The sequence below is a fragment of the Ctenocephalides felis genome, unplaced genomic scaffold, assembly GCF_003426905.1.
Source record: "Ctenocephalides felis isolate EL2017-DRISC unplaced genomic scaffold, ASM342690v1 CF-g0.4_SCAFFOLD_01170, whole genome shotgun sequence".
NCBI lineage: Eukaryota > Metazoa > Arthropoda > Insecta > Siphonaptera > Pulicidae > Ctenocephalides > Ctenocephalides felis.
This window is the reverse complement of record NW_020537324.1, coordinates 33,572,052-33,592,092: the sequence shown is the minus strand read 5'-3', so window position 1 is coordinate 33,592,092 and position 20,041 is coordinate 33,572,052. Positions and strand designations below refer to the sequence as shown.

Below are 20,041 nucleotides of genomic sequence, written 5' to 3'. Positions count from 1 at the left end.
TAAAAGTGGTAAAAGCATCGACGAAAAAATACAAAGCTAGAAGACCAACATAGTTAAATTAATTTATCTCAATAGTTCGCGTTATGTAAATAAAAGATTTTTATACTACGAAAATATTTAAAAACTAGCTGTAAGTGGAATTCTGTCTTAAGGCAATTAAGGCATCGTGCCTTAAGGCAAATTGCTGGAACTTCCCGTACCAAAAATTATTATTTTTTTAAAAACGATTAACATTTTTGAAAAAAATTTACTTTGAAAATATAAGATTTTTGAGAAACTATAAATTGGACAAAAAATTACTTTTTTGGAAAAAAAAAATTTTTTTAAAAAAATAATTTTTTTTTTATTTATTTTTTTTTTTTTGAAAAACAATTTTTTTTCTTTATTTTGACATATTGTGGAAGATCTGAACTTTCTTTTCAAAGCAATCGTACTGCTTTAACTGCATAGGGACAAAATATAAAGCGCGTAAGCCCCGCGTCAATGTCTAACGCATAAGCATTGGTACGGAACCCATAGGAATGTTAACAAAATGTATACTTATTGTTAAAATCTCTATAAAATATCTGATAATTTGATGTGCATATGTCTAATGATCATTTTTGACCGCCAAATGGCTTATTTTTTTACTTTTTCCTTTATATCTCCGAAACCGTTAGACCTATCTCCATGAAAATTTTATCGATTCTTCATCTTGTCAATACAAGTGAAATGTTTCTTGAATTATTCAAATCAGACGCTCCGTTCTCTTAAAAACTGAGTTACCGTTTTCGGCACTTTTTGCCCCGTATCTTCGGAACGGCTAGACCTGCCTTCGCCAAAAACTAATCAGCACGTCTCCTTATCAATACGAATCGAATGTTTTTTGAATTATTCAAATCGGTTGATCGGTGTTCCTGAAATCGTCGACGAAAATTTGTATCCGCACATACATACACACACATACATACATACATACATACATACATACATACATACATACACACACACACACACACACACATACATCCATTTTTTCTAAGGTATGCCAAAATGTTCAGAAACCTCTGAAACGTAAAGATATATAAAAATTTTCATTTTTGATTTTTTTGCGATTACTATAACTTGCCCTACGGGAAGTTAATTAATAATAGATAATATAGAAGATATGATAATTTGTGATGCAGATACAATATCTAATAAATGGGTCTTCTGTGGCCGAGCGGTTTAAAACGTTGTCTTTGTATGGACAAGGTCGCGAGTACTAGCCCCTGCTCGGGACGTCCTGAAGTCGTGCAGTAGCGATGTCCATTTTCACTTAAAATAAAATAAAATAAGCCCAGCCCGAGCCCTGCGGTGTGAAATGGCAATGGGAGATCTATGCTTTCCTGAATCGATTTGGAGTTTAACTCAGCCCACGGGCCTGTCCTGTGGCAATACTACCTATTATATCTAATAAGAATCACATCAGAAAGAGAATGAAATACCACTGAGGCTTAGGACGAAGAATTAGATATAAATGTTAATTATACTTATAAAGAGTTTAAATGTAAAAATTGCCGATAACATTACACGGCCAACAATAATCTTAATATAATTCAGTCAATAATAGTTAACAATTGTTAATAATAATATGATCAAACATTTGGAGAGTAAAAATAAAATTGTCTGTTGCCAAATTAAATAAAATACTCAAAAGTAAAAATACAAGCCGGGGGTAATTGCGTGTTCTTTAACATACATAGCATACTATATTGTGGAAATACTCTTTAGTAAATCTAGTCGTTATATGTTCTGTGTTTCCGTGACCTGTCTGTTTGCCTAGTTGATTTGATCGCCTTCCAGTCGCCGGATAGTGGCCAACATGTTGTTATCGTACATAACAATTGCAAATATCGTGCTAGAAATTTGCACAAACAGAAACAACCGTTTTAGGGTACCAAGCGGCGTCAATCTTTCCTCCGCACCAGGGCAACATGCACACATTTTACTCGGATTTCTTTAAAAATCAGTGACATTGGAATTTTATACGTTGTAATGATTAAAATTAATATGCATAACATGACCATTACATTTTATTAAACGGGAGTTGACCGAAGAAGAATATTTTAAAAAGAAAGTAAAGAAATATCACATAAAGATTGAGATAAATGGATTAGACCTTGCATGATTGAATAATTGAATAATTTATTGAACTCTATCGAAATGTAGATATAATATGATCATATCATTCTTTACCAAATATTCGCATTTTTAATTTAGTAATTATGCGACTTATTTGATATCCGTAGGGTAAGTTATAGTAATCGTCCAAAAATTAAGAATGAGGTTTTTTGCATACTTTTACGTTTCGAAATTTCTGAACATTATGGCATACCCTAGAAAAATTGATGTATTTGTGTGTATGCAGTTTTTGTGTATGTTTGGATACAATATTTTGTCATATCTTTTTTTGCCAATTAATCGCATTTTTAATTTAGTAATCATGCGATTTATTAACTTCCCATAATAGAACTAGTTATAGTAATGGCAAAAAAATCGAAAATGAATTTTTTCATATATGTTTACGTTTCTAAGGTTTCTGAACATTTGGGCATATCTTAGAAAAACTATATGTATATGTTTGTGCGCGAATACAAATTTTTACGATTTCGGGAACGCATATCAGCCGATTTGAATGATTCTTATCGATATGATTCATTCCTATTGATAAGGAGATTAGTTTTTGACAAAGGCAGGTCCTACCGTTTCTATTACCGGAGCAAAACTGCAATAATAGCAGTTTTTGAGAAAATGAGCGTACGATTAGATTGATTCAAAAAGCATGATTAGTTTTTGGGGAATGCAGGTCCAGCGGTTTACACTTTTCAAATTAATTAATTAATCAATTTTTGTTGATTATTGATTATTTTTATTCCTCGAATGTGTAGTTATATGATACAGAAAGTTTCAGCAATTTGCCTTAAGACACAATGCCATGCACCACTAGTTTTAATATTTATATTTTTATTTTGAAGTTTTGCTTTCTTCTGTTTCATCACAAAACAATATTTTATATTTGTGTTTTCTTCTTGAACGCTGAATGATGACACAAAATTCACACCTACAAAGGGGATGGCAAATTTTTAGAAACCTACACTAATATTCTTTTAATATATTACTTTATATTCTCCAAATTACGTTAAGTTCATTGTTCAAAAATAAATTTTGTAAAGATTATAAATGATCTTGAACGAAATATACGATTTGTAAATATTAGTCGCTCGATTCGATAACTGTGCATGATGCTCTGGTAGCTCGTCAGAAATGATTTCAGCACTATGCAAAATAATTAAAAGCAGATTTTATTAAATCCCATCTGATTTTGAATTTACATGAACTTGATCCATGTTGGAAAAGGTCATTTTAAATAAAATTCAATAAAATAATTCATATTATAAAACATTTAATTATAATCTGATTTTAAGTCTCATTAGTATAGCATATTTAAAAATTATAATTAAAATAATATTAATTTAAAATAATTAAAAAATATTGCGTATATTATGTAACCTGGTCAAATACAATTTATTTTAGTTTTAATCTTATTTTCATAATCAATTGCAATATTATATATAACAAATAAGTGTAGACTCAAATGCTGTTTTTAAATAAAATTAAACTATTAAATATTTTAAGATTTTTAAGAATTTAATTTAATTTCAAATTAAATTAATTAATTAAAATATCCCAAGACCGACTGTGACAACTGCTCGATTTTACCTTTCTGAATTACCAGGGCATCAGCAACAAGTCGAACAAAATTCGTGTCTTGTCTCCTTGTATTTCCGTACGGTTCAATCGAGCAATGGAATTGGTTATTCGACACATCAGCGTTCGATTGGAATCAATAACTAATTAAGCAGAGAAAACTAAATTTGTTACGCGAAAAATTCTTTTAATAGTTGGAAAATGAGAAAATATAAAATGTTCATAATATAACTATACGAACGAACATACGTACTTTATTAATATGATTCCATGTGTTTCTGAATTTAATTTTCGCAAAACGTTGATCGTGAACTACAATGTGTATCCGATGTATAATTATTTTGCACATGGTCATCTTAGGGTAGGTCAGTATAAACAAGGGACTAACACTATCCGTTTCAATAGAAGGTACCGGCGGAATAGGGGAACAGACGCGATTCTCTCAATACAAGCGAGGCTACGCACGAGCGCGATGCTCCATCGACTTGTTTGTATATAAAAGCGTTGCTTGCTTGTTGAAGATTGGAACAATCTGAATCAGTGCTGGATTAACCCATACGCCAGTGAGGCCCGGGCCCTGGGGCGCCACAATTTTTTCAGAATGTCAAAATTTTTAACCAGATAAAATGTCAAGACAATTCATTTTAAGAATTGATTCTGATCTGGTTTTATAAATTTACGAATCATTTTCTATGAAATAGAGTAATTCATTTTCTAATCAAACTTATTATTCTTGGGAGTCACATTGTTAATTTTATTAACTTCCCGTAGGGTAAGTTATTGTAATGGGCCGAAAATCGAAATTGAAAATTTTTACATTTCTCGACGTTTTGAAGGTTTCTGAACATTTTGGCATACCTCAGAAAACATGGATGTGTGTGTGTATATGTATGTATGGATACAAATTTCCAGTCACGTTTTCGGGCGCACGGATCAACCGATTTGAATGGTTCAAAAAACATTCGATTCCTATTGATAGGGAAAAGAGCTGATTAGTTTTTGGCAAAGGCAGGTCCAGCCGTTTCGGAGATACAGAGCAAAGAGTGCAGAAAATAGAAATCGAGTTTTGAGAGAACGGAGTATCCGATTTGAATTATCTAAAAAACATTCAATTAGTAATGATTGGGAAAAGTGTTTATTAGTTTTTGGCAAAGGCAGGCCCAGCCATTTCGAAGATACGGAGCTAAATATGTAAAAAATGGCAGTTTTTGAGAGAACTAAGCGTTTGATTTAAATGATTCAAAGAACTTTCTGCTTGTCTTAACAAAATAATTGATTTTGGAAAATAAATTTTTTGTTGCAACTTTTTTTTTCAAAAAAAAATTTTTTTGTATATCGAAAATAATTTTAATTTTATTTTTAATTCTGACTTCAGTTCTAATATACTTTAAAAAAATAATTTCAACTTATATTCAGTTTATATAATTCTTATAAATATTAAACTATGTTTTAATATTAATAATAATCTATTTGAAAACATTCAGTATATCTCGAATATTTCGTTACGGTACGGGAAGTTCCAGCAATTTGCCTCAAGGCACGATGCCATACACCCTACTAGTTGATGTTATGTTTAAAATAAAAATTATCATAATTATAAGCTTTTTGGAGAAATATTGAAGCTCTGTTTTTTTGTAACTTTGTCAAAGTGAATCTTTCATATAAAACGCTTTAAAAATGGTTCCATGGTTCTAATTTTAGTTTCAGTATTAAATAAAAATCATGGCGAATTAACATAATATATTAATTGTTATTTAGTGATCATTTAAAATTCATTCTCTCCTAAACTAAAATATCTGACAATTTGGTATGCTTATGTCCAATAATTATTTTTGATAATCAATTGGCATTTTTTTTAACTTCACGAAGAGTAAATTATAGTAATCGCAAAAAAATGTAAATAAAATTTTTATAAAGAGAAAAAGTGTTGATGTGATAATTAGAAGAAGTGATGCATGTGCACAAAGGGTACACATGTAAAGGGTTAATATAAAGTAAACCAAAATGATCAGAAATCTCTGAAATGTAAAGACATGCAGAAACTTTCATTTTCGATTTTTGGACGATCACAAAAACTCACCCTACCGGAATTTAAAAATGCTAATGATAATAATTTGTGATAAAATAAATTTATATACAGATACCCCTACTCAGGGCCGGATTTAGAAATTTGGCGCCCCGGGGCACTGACAAAAATGCCGCCCCATCCATGAAATTTTACGAATTTTCGAACTTCTTTTTAAAGCAATCGCGCTGCTTCAGCTGCGTAGGGACAAAATATAGGAGCGCGTAAGCGCCGCGTCGCAATCTAACGAATAAACAATGTTATATAATCCATATAAATGTAAACAAAATTTATACTTATTTTTAAAATATTTTCAAAATATTTGATAATTTGATGCGCATATGACTTATGATCACTTTTGTCTACCAAATGTTTCTTTTCCAAATTTTTTTATTGGATCATCGAAACCGCTAAACCTGCCACCCACAAATTTAAGCAGTTATTTATTCTATAAATTTTTTTGAATAATATTGGACGCTTCTTTTCTCAACAACTAAATTATCATTTTTGGCATTTTGGCCCGTATCTTCAAAACAGTTGGACCTGCCTTGGCCAATAACTAATCAGCACGTCTCCTTAATAATAGGAATTGAATCATTTAAATCGGTTGATCCGTGTTCACTTGAATAATTAAAAAATATTAGATTTGTATTGATGGGGAGACGTGCTGATTAGTTTTTGACACAAATTACGAAAAATGGTAATTGAGATTTGATATTTATTCTCTGAAACAGCTAAGCAGCGCGATTGCTTTGCAAAAAGTTCATAATTTTCAAAAAATTTCAAAATACAAAAAATGTGTTTTATAAGTTGATTTTTTTCATTTTCAATTTTTTACAATTTTAAAGCTCTTTATAAAATGTATTTTTCAGTACGGGATGTTTCAATAATTTGAAGGCACAATGCCATGCGTCACTAGTTAATTTTTTTTTCAACTCTATAAGCTTGGAAGTGCAGAAATTCGTCATTTTAAGAAGGCTCGAGAACTGAAGAAAATATTTTTCTTAAACTTTCAGCTTGTTTACGGATATTTATATTAGCCAAATTGACAAATTTGATAATGACTTGTTAACCAATTTGATAATTTACGTTCGGAGAGAGAGGCAAGGCAAAATAATAAATTTTAATAATCGGTTATTTCGACCCAAATTTTGCATTGCAATCGCATTATGTTTTCTTAGTTATATTTCTTGAAATGAAAATTGTTGTTAAAAAAAAGTTGATTATATTGTATAGAATTTTTTTCTCACTATCCAAATTTTGCCGCCCCCAAAAATTTGCCGCCCTGGGCAGTAGCCCCGATTGCCCCTACTGTAAATCCAGCACTGCCCCTACTATAGTATTTAATGTACCAAGAATTTATTACAAATAAAATATATAAAGTTCAAATGGTTGTGTAACCAATATCTAATATCTAATAAAGTGCGCTGTAAACATATTTTAAATTAATATATGTTGTTAATATTATTAACATATCTAATAACTTGCGTTTTCTTATATTTGATGCAGTAAGCTGTGCATTAAGATATGCAATAACTATTATGATAAACTACTTTATATTAGATATCACAAGAATTTAAATTTAATAATTGCGTACTTTAAACTTAATGTGTCTCTAAACATATACGATAGTACCGAAATTCGTTGAAGCTACCTTGTTCCACATTACATTTCTGCTAAATGCTGCATGGTGCCCTAATATTTTGCCAGAGTGTGTGCAAAAGTTGCGCATAGCACTAGCATAAGCACGATGTCGGTAAATGGCATCAAGTCATCAAAATCATACAAAAATTGTAAGATTAAAGTTTTGCGTGCGAATTAAACATTTTAATTTTTTTATGATTCTTTTGGTTTTTATTTCGGAAGTATATCCGAATAGATATATTAGAAATCTTTTCGTTCAGGAAAACGTAGGTTTTGCAGAAAATCGCACATAACACGAAGGCTGCTAAACAATACTGGTGATGATTGCACAAGAAAGAAAAATCTGGCTTAACAGTAAGACAAAATACGAAATAGAAAGGTAAAAAAGAAAATTCAGCACAAGAATTTCTTGTTTAAAACATTATATTTTGTTATATCCATAACCTTTGTATAAAAGATAATGAAGTATCGTGTTACATATTTCTGACAATAAAAGTCATTATAAACCATTTTGGTGTTTATTTAATGACAGTATTTCATATCCACATAGACAAATGCTCAAATACCATTTAATTTACTTTCCTTCCAGCTATCTGGTAAATTAACAAAATTATTGCTGATCAAAAATACTAAATAGGCATAGTGCTGCTCTTCTGTTCTCATCATATATTTAACATTCATTTATTAGTTGCTTGTATCGTCAAATAAGTAAGGTTATTGATAAAATAACTCTTGTTTTAAAAATAATAATAAAAATTTTCTTACTAGGTCACTGTGACCGGGGCAGCAAGTGGTTGCGGCCGATATTGCGCCTTGATGCTAAAGCAATGTCCATTGATTGACGAGTTGGCTTTACACGACGACAAGGGTTGTGGTCTTCCAGCAGTAGCACTTGATCTCAGCCACATCGACACCAGAACCACCATCACTGCCTATGAGGGACCCGCTAAGCTTAAAGCTGCAGTAAAGGTAACCATTCATATACGAAATTTTTATTTTATCCGGTACTGTTCGGTACTGTTCGGTCCATTAGAATATTAAGACCTGAATGTAAAATTTACTTAATTCAATTCTTTACTTTAAAGAGTGAGAAGATGGAGAAAAGATAGTAAATTCATAGAATTAGAAACTCTTATTGCAATTACTAATAACTGAATTTATCGTCCACTTTTTAGAAGGCGGACATTGTAGCTACATGCAGCGGTCTTCCACCTAACTCACATTTAACCGACATACAGCTATTCGAATTAAATGCATCAGTTGTTCATAAAATTGCATTGCATTGCGCTGAAGTCTGCCCGAGAGCTATGTTCTGTGTCATCACATCTCCAGTGACATGTCTTGTACCAATGGTCAGCGAGGTGGGAAGGATCAATAAGTATTTATATAATTATTTCAAGATCTGAATTATTATTTGTTTTTTTTATTTAGGTATACAAAAAGCATTGCGTCTATGATCCACGTCGCATATTTGGTGTCACCTCTGTAAGTTCTATGCGGGCCAATACTCTTGTAAGCATGGTGACAGGGGCGAAACCTAGTGAAGTTAGCATACCACTGTATGGGGGATATGGAAGAACACTCACCGTTCCTGTTCTCAGCAGCGATCAAAGCTGCTGCAGGTTTCCTCCGGTAACTAACTGAATCAAGCACATGATACAAAAAAATAAAATACTGATGAAGTCCACAATATCTATCCGACCAGTTGTGAACTATTAATTGGTTGTGGAAAAAAATTCAATTGGCTGTATTTATGAATTCTCAATTCTCATAGGGTCAAGTGGATTGCTTAACAAAACTAATCCGTGATGCAGATGACACAATTTGTAATATGAAAAATTTCAAAGGCGCTGCAGATCTTTCTCAAGGGTTTGCTGCTGCCAGATTTATCGTAAACATCGTAAAAGGTAAGTTATTGTTGTCAGTAAGAACAACCCTTTTCCAGTATATGAAAATTCAAATTCAACAATGCATGTTTTGAATCAAAATGACGATTTTTGCAATGCAGGCATTCGAGTGGGGCCTACGTGCGTAGATGGAGCATTTGTTAGACAAACTATTCCGGATATAGCAAAGATTGCTCCGTACCTTAACACACAAGTCGATGTTGATTGCAAGGTAAGCATAGTAAACATTTATACATTTGATGCTGATTTTTTAGTTTTTTTTTGTATTGATTATGTTCAGATTTTACATATGATTTAGTTCTTTAGTTATATAAATTCAAAGTAAGTTGAGATATGCATTTATTTCTTTACTTCGAAGATTGAGATTGAGACTTGAGATCATCTTACTTAATTCCTGCAAATTTTATTATTCTAAAGTGGAGCGTTAAATTGTGATTTAAAACATTTTTATTGCGATTGGCGTAATTTTTATTGTGATTTTCTTATATGTGATAGAATTATTTGAATTGTTTCCAAAAGACAAAGTTGCTATGAAATTCGACAGTATGACATTTAATTCGATAGTAAAGAATCCTTTGTCCATAAGATACTCATACTAAAAATCAGATTGTCAAATTTTGATTTTGCCTTTTAATATTTTCAATGACTCATATTAAACAATTGTTCAGAGTATTTCTATCTTATCTAAAGATAAATTGCTACTGACATATAGTTATGAATAAATGGGATCTTTTAGGGAGTTGTCGAATACGCCCCTCCGACCCTATCTCAGCAGGAACAAAAAATGATCGATGAGTCAAGAGCTGAATTATTATATCTCATAAAAACGGGTGAGAGTTACGTAACATGTGAACATGTTAGTATGAGACGCATCAAACGCATGGTGGAAAAGCAAAGTGAAGCTGATGTCTCACAAGTTCTACCATTTAAAGAACAACAGCAAGCTAAGCAATAAATTTTAATATTTTAAGCACATATTTGGAAACAGTAATTTTTTAATAATTTTGAAAATATACATCTTATTTCAATAAATACTTACTAGATCATACGTGTTTTACCCTTACTATATTACGGGGCCTGACTTGCTGAGCAGGTTGATATCCAAAATGTTTTCTCACAAATGGTATATTACAGGAGAAAATTCATGGTAATTATAGCCATGTGAATTAAGATCAGAGTTTTGTGTAAGATATTTTCGACCTTTACATAGATACACATTGGCCTCAATAATGAGTGTTTTATATATGTATCTCAAATTTCCATTGTCTGAAAAGTTTATCATGTATGAATATATGTTATTCATTAATTTTTGGTTTTCGTAGCAATAAACGTGACCTTAGAAAAAATTGATGTATGTGTGTGTATATGTGTATGTGTGTGTGCGCGTGTGTGTATGTGTGTGTGTGCGGATACAAATATACAAATTTTTGTCGACGATTTTGGGAACACCGATCAACCGATTTGAATAATTCAAAAAACATTCGAATCGTATTGATAAGGAGACGTGCTAATTAGTTTTTGGCAAAGGTGGTCTAGCCGTTCCAAAGATACGGAGCAAAAAGTGCAAAAATTTGGTAACTTCGTTAAATTTTTGGAAAGGCAGGCCTAGCTGTTTCGAAGATCTATCAAAAAAAGTAAAGAAAAAGCCATTTGGCGGTCGAAAATGATCATTAGACTTATGCACATCAAATTATCAGATATTTTATGGAAATTTTAAAAATGCGTATCAATTTTGTAGACATTTCTATGGGCTCCGTAACATCGGCGACGCTTACGCGTTTCGATATTTTGTCTCTATGCTTTGTTTTTTCAAAGCAAAGCGATTGCTTTGAAAATAGTTCAAAATTTCCAAAATATACCAAAAGAAAAAAAAACATTTTTTCCCAAAAGTTTTTTTTCCAAAAATTCAATTTCTTTCAAAATTTAAAATTTCTCAAAAATTTATTTGTTCAAAGTTAAAAAAAAAATTTTTTTGGTACGGGAAGTACCAGCAATTTGCCTTGGCACGATGCCATAATTAGATTGTAAGAAACTTTGGGAGGGCTCAACTATGGCTAGAGAGGACATTTACTCTTCTTTTCTATGAGTGGTGGCATGCTAAAATAAAGTACCAAAAGGTTGGAAACCACTGTAGATACATAATATACTAAATATTATCTAGCATGGACATTATCTGAATATATACGAAAAGATAAATATTTCGTAATCGTAAGTAAACACGCTGCTGCTAACTTTTTAAATTAACTAATAAAAGCAAATAAAAAATGTTTCGCAGTATGTTTTGCCATTACTCGCCATGAGCGCCTAAAGCGTATCAAGTGACAGACCTTATAGAGTAAAATCTTCTGAGTAAAATTATTATATTGTCTAAGAAGTAGGGTCAACTGCTAACTAAATGATTAATACTTTTTTATGTTATGTCCCAGATAACATAATAATACATAAAATATAAAAACAACAAACAAACAAATATGAAAATAAAATTTATAATAAACCAAAAGCATAGATAAAATAAGAGTATGTATAAGCTATGTGTCATGTCTAGGATTGTGTTTTAACTAGTCTATGGAAGCGCATTCGTTTGACATTTTGACAGTTGCGTTTTCAGATCTTTAATGCAAGATGTTTGTTTGTTGAATTTTAATTCGAGATTGTAGAAAATGGTTTTAAGCTAATAAACTTATACAAAATACATTTTAATATGGCGTCTTCAGTAAATATTTCTATCGAAGCGCCAATTGAGAATCAAATTCAAGAAATTACCTTCGATGGACAAGAAATTTACCAACCGTTAGTAAATTTTTATACATCAGTATTAGCTCTTAATCTATATTTCTAATATTTTTTTATTGTTTAGTCCTCTTTCATTATCGGAGAATCTTGCTCGTTTCGCCCAACGAATAGATTTTAGTAAACAACCTGACAATGATGTTCCAATCAAAAAGGAAAATACTGATACTGACAGCAAAACTGGTATCAAAGAAGAAGACGTAAAAGATCCAGCTCATTTTCAATCGAGTCTTTGGCCATGGGACTCAGTTAGAAATAAATTAAGAGAAGCACTTACAGAAGTTTGTGTCTTGGCAGATGTTCTTGCGATTGCTAAGGGCAATAAATACATGGTCAGTTTGTACTTGACTTTTTTGAAATAATGTTTTAAAATCATCGGTCATGGTAAACAAATTGAAGTCCAATTCTGATAAAGAATAGTATCTAAATGTTACTTGAATTCTAACAAAACTGTAGTAACATGATCGTCTAAGCAATGTATCATAATGGTCATTTGCCATTCATTTTAAAATTTCATTTTATTGAAAATATAATAATTAACTTTATTGCAATGTCTTCAATGCAACTGTTTTACTTATTTATAACTATATTGATTAATTTCCAAATAATTATCTTTGTGTATGTTTAAATTTATGTTTATTTATCTGAATCTTTATTAAATACATATATCTTATTATCGAAAGGTTTTGGATCCAGTGCCACAAGAACCAGCTGATGTTAAACCAATGGTCAGTGTTTATGCTCGTAAAAAAGCATTGGTTGGGGCTGGAACAGTTTTACTTACAGGAGTTGAACGACTAAGAACATGTCATAGTGAAGTGCAAAGAAATTCCAGAAACACACCTGACTTTCATATTGAATTATTAAGGTTTGTTATCCAGATTTGCAGATTGCTTTTTATAATGTCTTATTTTTATAACATATACTACTAATTTGCTAACAAAGGTTTGCTCAGCAAAAAACTAATTGTTATTTTATTTTGGTCACAACATATTTTAAGAAAAAGAACTCCAAATGATTCAATCCATTTAAAACTTAAATTGAAAAGAAATAATGTAACAAGATCACATTTTATTTTGAATTGTTTCTATGCAATTCTTAGAGATAAGTTTACTAAAACTTCTTTTATATCAAAATCTTAATAATTAGAATAGATAACTAAACAATAATCATGTTTTTGTTCAGTATCTTTGAAAATATTAATAGTAAATGCTTAACTATTTTATTTAAACCTTGAGAATAAAAGTTGGAAGGTTTTATGTTATTTGAAATTTAAAAAAATGTATTTTACTGATTATAGGCTGCGCCAGAATTGGCGTTTAAAAAAGGTTTCAAATTCTATAATTGGAGACTTGAGCTATAGAACTGCAGGATCAAAATATACCCAAACTGGTATGTTTGAGGTAACCAAAGCAGAGGAAGAGCCTGCCAATAATACGAACAGCCCTGATACCGCCTCAAGTGGCAGTAGTAAAAATAATTCTGCATTAAGAGTCACCGTCCCTAGTGAGCTACAAGGTGTTGCTTATATAGAAGTTTTATGTCAAAAAGGTAAATTCACAAAATATGTGTATTAAAAAGTTCACATTTGATAGATAATGTTTATATCACATCAAAATGTTTTAATTTTGGCATGTAATGGTGATCAGTACTACTTTAAATATTATTTGCAAAAATATTTTGTAAATATTAAATATATATGAAATAAATATTTAATCGTAATGCAAATAATAAAATTCTTTAAAACAGAATCCAGAAAAATCAAAATATCTACATAAAAATATAATATCATTCAGTGCCTTACTCAAAGTAGGCAAAATGAACAGGAATAGAATTAAAAAAATTAAAAATAAATTTGTCACAATTTTAATCATAAAGTAATGTGAGTTTGCTGTAAAATGTTGTTTTTTGTTTTTGTTTTTTTTTTAACTCTTACTATGAAACATATGTGGTGTAATAACATGTATGTATTTTTTCACTCAAAGAATTGGCTGTGATTCTTACTAAAATATATATATTTCTAATTTAAAATTGCACTTTGCTCTTTGATTGATCTTTAAAATAAAGTATGTTCTTTAACTCATAAAATCTATGTAACACATCTGTGTATAAAGAAACAAACAGATCAATCTAACTATTTTTATAGATCAAGAAGATTTATGCTCGGCAACCATAAGTCTCCTGAACCCTGGTCCAGTAGCCACACAGCCCGACTTGCATTGGCAACAGCGATTAGAAGCTGCTCAAAATGTATTGTTTTGTAAAGAGCTCTTTAGTCAATTAGCTCGGGAAGCTGTGCAATTGAGGGCACCAGTTCCTCACATGGTAGTCGGAAATCAAATTATGGCAACTGTAAGAATATACCTAAGAAACTAAGAATTATTTATCATTTTTAATCATGTTTTTATTTATTTTAGGTTCTTCCTGGAATTCAACTTATTATTGGTCTATGCCATTCAACAGGAGGGGGAACAGGTTCTGGAAATCCAGCACAGCAAAAGACTGAACATGATCATGTATTAGAACATTCATTACATCAATTATTGAGGGAAGTACATCATAAAAATACACATCATCCATTTCCTCATCCAAGCAGTGGACCATTAGGGCCAAGCAGGAAAAGAAGTTTAGCAGGACCTACAGCAGCAGACAGGTTTTGATTAAATTTGATATGCTGTTTAATTTTTACCAAACCTTCTATTAGATAAAAAATACTAACATTTTTGCAGATATGAACTTCTAGAAATGACAAAAAGTCAGACCTTATTAGAACAAATTATTCAACAAGCACAACACTTTTTTATGAGAATGCGTACAGAATATGTTTTGGATACAATAGCTAAGGAAGTCAAAGATCCATTAATAGTTTCTCATTGGAATGCTTTGAATAGCCCAACACAAAGTTGTGTCAAGATTAATATTATGACTCATGGGTATGTAAACTTTGTTTTTAATTAAAAGATTTAATATTAACATGCTCTTCTACCCCAAAAATTGTAAAAGAACTATTTCTAGAATTTGTATATCATTTTATTAATACAATACTTTTTTCTCTTTTTATTTTTTTTTCTCTCATTATCATATGCTACATATTTTATTCATTAATCTTCTAGTAAATTGATTGTATGACTTTACATGTTACATTTGAGAGTAAACCAGATATAATTAAAAAAAAGGCTAAAGTTGAAGTAGCAAGAGTGAAGGTATACTTAGTTTGTAGATAAGTTAACTATATTATATAGATAAGTAAACTTTGAGAATAAATTAAAGCTGAAGTTAAACAAATTTATAAAGTTGAAGTAACAAGAAGTATCTTTAAATAAATATCCCCAAGCTTGTCTACAAAATTTTGAAAATGTGTTTGAGATATTACTAAATTAAAAAGAAAGTAAAAAAATATTAATAAAGAGAGAATTTAAAAAAAAATTAATAATTATTCAAATGGTCACATTACATTTATAGGTATGATACTGTGTGCCGAACTTCACTTGTGGTTCATGTTGGAGAAAAATCACTAAAATGTATATGCAGAGATGGAAGAGTAATGCATATGTCATATGAACCGCAAGAATTGAGAGATCTCATTTTCTGCCAAATATATCAACACCAAATATTAGCACTTCAAGCTGTAGCCAGATGTATGGGCTGGCAGCATTTGGCAACAAGCAGTCATTTAGGAATTGGACCAGTAGAGCCTTTAGGAAATGCTGCCAGCTGCATTCTAGCATCGCCTATGGGAGATCGTGCTATAGCAGTTAGATGTGAACCGCAAAATGGAATGCAAGTTTATATATCTCAAAGTCCAAGAAAAGACTTTTTCCCAGGTCAACTGGTTCAGGAAAGAAAGTGGGAAAATCTTGGCAGTCAATATAAAGAGGTAATTGAAGTCAGTTGTAGTACTTACACAAAAGAAAATCTGCTACATTGATATATAATTTAAATAGAGAATATTATCTATTATTTAATTAGCCGGTAATCTTGTGCTCTGAGAGTTAACTGTTTATAATTGTTTTCAGGTTCGAATTGAAAAAATGGAAGGTAAAAACTTTTTAAATAAAATGGAGTTGCTAATGGCAAGTTTAACTAGCTCCTCCTAATACAATATAGAAATTAAATATTTATCTACATATTGAATATACATCTTTTATATAACAAGTCTCTTTTGTTCTTTATTCACTGCATTATTACACAGTTTGTGAAAGTATGCAGTTGCTTTGTGGTAAGTACTTAGTACGCTTTTAGTTATATATTTAAATTCATTAAGACAAAATATGTATATATGGTGGTATGAAATATTGTATATATCTGAATGATTGTCTAAAAATAATGAATAATTAATCGAAGTAAATAATACTAAATCTATGAACATTATGTATGAAAGGATCAAATCTACCATGTTGTATTTCTTCTGTAATATACCATTTTCCCTGATTTTTTCTATGCATAAGCAACAGTTGAGTTCGATTATTATGAATTAATAGCTGTAGTCTAGAATCTGAAAATATCAATCAATTTAAAAGAAAGATACAGATTTTGTTTAGATGAAAATAAAGCTTGTTCAAAAGGTTTGCCATTTGATTAATTCAAAATCTAGTGAGCTAGATGAAAGAAATTGATTAATCCATAAAACTGCTTTTTGGTTTTGAAATAAAAATTGCTGGGTAAAAAATATTTTATGTATATATCTATATAATTGTACACAAAAATGCTAAAATATCTTTGATTGAGCTTCATTATATGGCTTATGATTCTGTAAGATTAAACAATTTATGTTTGATAATAAATCTGCTTTTAGTAATTATTTTTATGCAATAATTACTAGAGCATACATTAAATTGTCTATAGTGTAACATATAAATAATTTATATACAGTACGATACCTTACAGATAAACAATTGTTTACCTAAATATACAATTTCATCATATATCCATAGGCTAAAATATAAAATTGCCATATAAATTGAAGTTAACAGGTAAGAAAGAATAATATTTTTAGAAAATATTTGATTATATAGTTTATAAGTTTGAAAAGTGGTTTTGTATATCTTGTGGAATATTTGAAAAAATAGACACGTTCATCAGCCCTTTTATTTTTTAAGGCTTCTATATTATGTTTTTAGGAATTTATATGTTTAAATTTAATTTAATTAGATATATGTATATTATTTATCAATATAATTCTAAATTTTCGGTTATTTGAATATGTGCATTACATTTAAATTTGCTTTAATAGAGAATAGCAGTTTCATATATAAAAGTTCCAATTTACTTAATATATTATATAGTAATATCTCAGCAGTTTTCTACAATGCAAGGATTTAGAACCGTTCATTCGTAATGCAATGCTCTACATATCGATTCAATGTACTCTAATAGCCTAAATATAATTTTATTTTCAATGATGTGTAGAGTTTTTATTTATGAGATGATAAGCTCTTCAGTGCACAGACAATGAAGGAGTTAGATGATTCTCTATATTTCATTTCCATAAATAATCTCAATTAGTATAATATGTAATTTCAGGATTTGATATAAATAACGTAGTTTTAATATAACTATAATAAAACATTACTAAAATCAATAAATGGCGTTTAGCGGGCTTGCAAGATGGCTTGGCACACACATACCAACTTACAGATGCATAAATGAACAAAACTGTATGCGTTCAGTCAGTCATGTGAACCCCTTTGAACTTCGCACCAAACCGAGGTTATATAAGCTAGCGCATCATCTTCCGCGTTCATTCGTCTTCTCGTCTGTATAAATTTTAGTAGTTTTGTGACGTTCGTTAGTGATTCTGAGTACTAAGAAATATCGACGCATCGCTGTACGGTAAATAAAAGCTGATAAGAGATACACCTCGGCGTACTCAAGTCATCATTTACTATTATAATTGTTGCTTCGTTTAATTTTTATCGTAGATAAAAAGCAAGTGCCTCACTCGATTATCTTCGACGCCATTTTGTCCGCCATTACACGACTATGCACCTATTTTCTTGTGATATAAATCTACTAGCTCTCATCGCTTTTGCAACGAATATTATTCAACAAATATCAAACAGGAAAACTTGTTCTGCGTTAAAACTGCGGCGTTTCTGTTTGATTTGTTTTGCTTTAAATCCCGGTTGAAAATGGCGTCTGGACTTCTACTTAAAACACGGCAACTACGCATTGTATTCGTGTTGTCTAAATTATCATCTGGATCGCATTTGCTTTATGATCGACGAATAAATCTATATTTAATACTTCGTATATTATTCATTCGATTTCCTGATAATAGTGCATGATCCTCTCCGAACATAGCAATTGATATAATTATGTCGTAATATATATATTGTGTATGTCCGGATCACTTCGTAGTATTTATATAAAACATCGCAGCGCCTTATATCGCCTGTACCGGCTTGTTTAGGCTCTTAATTATCATCGCTACGATCGACAATCCCGTTATAATTACTTCACAGTAATCTACGGCGCTTCGACGACTACATCGCTTCTATCTCCAACTTCTATCATCATGGGTGACGGAGATTACTCAAAGGGAACTCGCGTATACGTCGGCGGCCTGTCCGACAGCATCAAAAAGGAAGATCTGGAAGGCGAGTTCGAGAAGTTTGGAAAGCTCAATAACGTTTGGGTCGCCTTCAATCCGCCAGGTTTCGCTTTCATCGAATTTGCCAGCAAGGACGAAGCCGAAACAGCCTGTGATAATTTGAATGGTACAGAAGTGTTAGGTTCAAAGTTGCGCGTAGAAATATCGCGGGGTCGCGGCCGTGGTCCTAGGGGTGGCGGCGGTGGCGGTTTCCGAGGAAGCAGGGGCGGTGGTTTCCGCGGTAGTCGGGGTGGCGGCTTTAGAGGCAACTACGAAAGTGGTTCCAGGGGCGGCGGTTTTAGAGGTCGGGGGCGAGGACGCGGCGGTTTCGATCGCGACTCTTATGGCGGCGGGCGCGGTGGTTATGGAAGTCGCGACAGCTATGGCAGCCGTGATGGCAATCGCGAAAACTTGGAAATGGTAGTTACGATTCATACGGGGGCGGTAGGGACGGGGGTTCAAGGTACAGATCACGATCACCAGTTAGCGGGGAGAGATAGAGAGTAGTATATTAGTATAGTTTGATAAATATTTTAAATAATATTTTTTTATTTTTGTGGGAGTCATTTTTATATGTATACCACCCATATTTTTATAATTTGACATACATTTTAAATCAAACAAATGAAAAGACTTTATTTATAATTGGGGTGATAATAGATGTGTTCAATAGTTCATGAAATTTGCTTTTGGGAATCTCTTAGTATGACATATATTCTATGTGAATCATTATTCCACTCTGTTGCATTATCATAAAATCACTGCTGTAAAATGCTGTGGATCACCTGGCACAATGTACTACCAAACCTACCTTGATGGCGAGACTAATTGTGGGAAATCTGCAAATCTTCATATGATAAGCAATATTCCCGAACTGATACCTACCAGCTTCATAAGGTACTTTTACTCACATTATCAGTATTGAAATAGAAAGTATCAATTTTGAAATAATAAATATCAAAGTATCAATTATATTAATAAATAATGACTTCAGTTAGTTAATGGTGTATCTCTATTATGCTTTTGCTCTTTATAAAAGAATTGACTCCCTTGCAGTTACTACGCATCGCATCGAATCACTAACTTCGTCATTCATGATATAAATGTCATCAGTCAATTCTAAGATCGCACAGGACAAGAACTATTGATACATAATAAATTGTAAATACATCAACATTTTACTCTTATGTAATTATATCACAAAAATTTTATCTTAAGGTTTTAAGATTATAATAAATTAAGACTTAAGTAAAACTCGTGAATAAATTTGATTAATGTTTTATTTTTTACTTAGTATTATGTTATAAATACAAA

General features: G+C 31.2%; 4 protein-coding genes across 4 annotated transcripts in view; all 4 read left to right on the top strand.

The window, feature by feature from the left end:
- The window catches only part of LOC113366696 (malate dehydrogenase, mitochondrial-like), a 47,885-nt gene extending 37,574 nt beyond the window's left edge, over positions 1 to 10,311 (top strand). Inside the window, exons 4-9 of the mRNA XM_026608351.1 lie at positions 8,207 to 8,407; positions 8,614 to 8,799; positions 8,870 to 9,070; positions 9,213 to 9,345; positions 9,447 to 9,556; positions 10,082 to 10,311. Of these exons, the coding sequence (XP_026464136.1) occupies positions 8,207 to 8,407; positions 8,614 to 8,799; positions 8,870 to 9,070; positions 9,213 to 9,345; positions 9,447 to 9,556; positions 10,082 to 10,300 (1,050 nt within the window). The 3' untranslated portion in view covers positions 10,301 to 10,311. The remainder of the gene's footprint in view (positions 1 to 8,206; positions 8,408 to 8,613; positions 8,800 to 8,869; positions 9,071 to 9,212; positions 9,346 to 9,446; positions 9,557 to 10,081) is intronic.
- A 1,645-nt stretch (positions 10,312 to 11,956) lies between these two features.
- Positions 11,957 to 16,291, top strand: LOC113366314 (mediator of RNA polymerase II transcription subunit 17-like). The gene is made up of 9 exons (XM_026607903.1): positions 11,957 to 12,135; positions 12,203 to 12,467; positions 12,819 to 13,003; positions 13,436 to 13,686; positions 14,282 to 14,487; positions 14,553 to 14,788; positions 14,865 to 15,068; positions 15,598 to 16,012; positions 16,152 to 16,291. Exons 1-9 carry the CDS (start codon positions 12,047 to 12,049, stop codon positions 16,230 to 16,232), a joined length of 1,932 nt encoding a protein of 643 aa, XP_026463688.1. The 5' UTR covers positions 11,957 to 12,046; the 3' UTR covers positions 16,233 to 16,291.
- Positions 16,292 to 17,834: 1,543 nt separating this feature from the next.
- Positions 17,835 to 19,234, top strand: LOC113367109 (RNA-binding protein Rsf1-like). The gene is made up of 2 exons (XM_026608738.1): positions 17,835 to 17,967; positions 18,600 to 19,234. The coding sequence occupies exon 2, from the start codon at positions 18,653 to 18,655 to the stop codon at positions 19,232 to 19,234; it is 582 nt and encodes a 193-aa protein (XP_026464523.1). The 5' UTR covers positions 17,835 to 17,967; positions 18,600 to 18,652.
- Positions 19,235 to 19,299: 65 nt separating this feature from the next.
- The window catches only part of LOC113366224 (RNA-binding protein Rsf1-like), a 187,348-nt gene continuing 186,606 nt past the window's right edge, over positions 19,300 to 20,041 (top strand). Inside the window, exon 1 of the mRNA XM_026607797.1 lies at positions 19,300 to 19,624. The gene's annotated coding sequence lies outside the window, so the exon portion shown is untranslated. The remainder of the gene's footprint in view (positions 19,625 to 20,041) is intronic.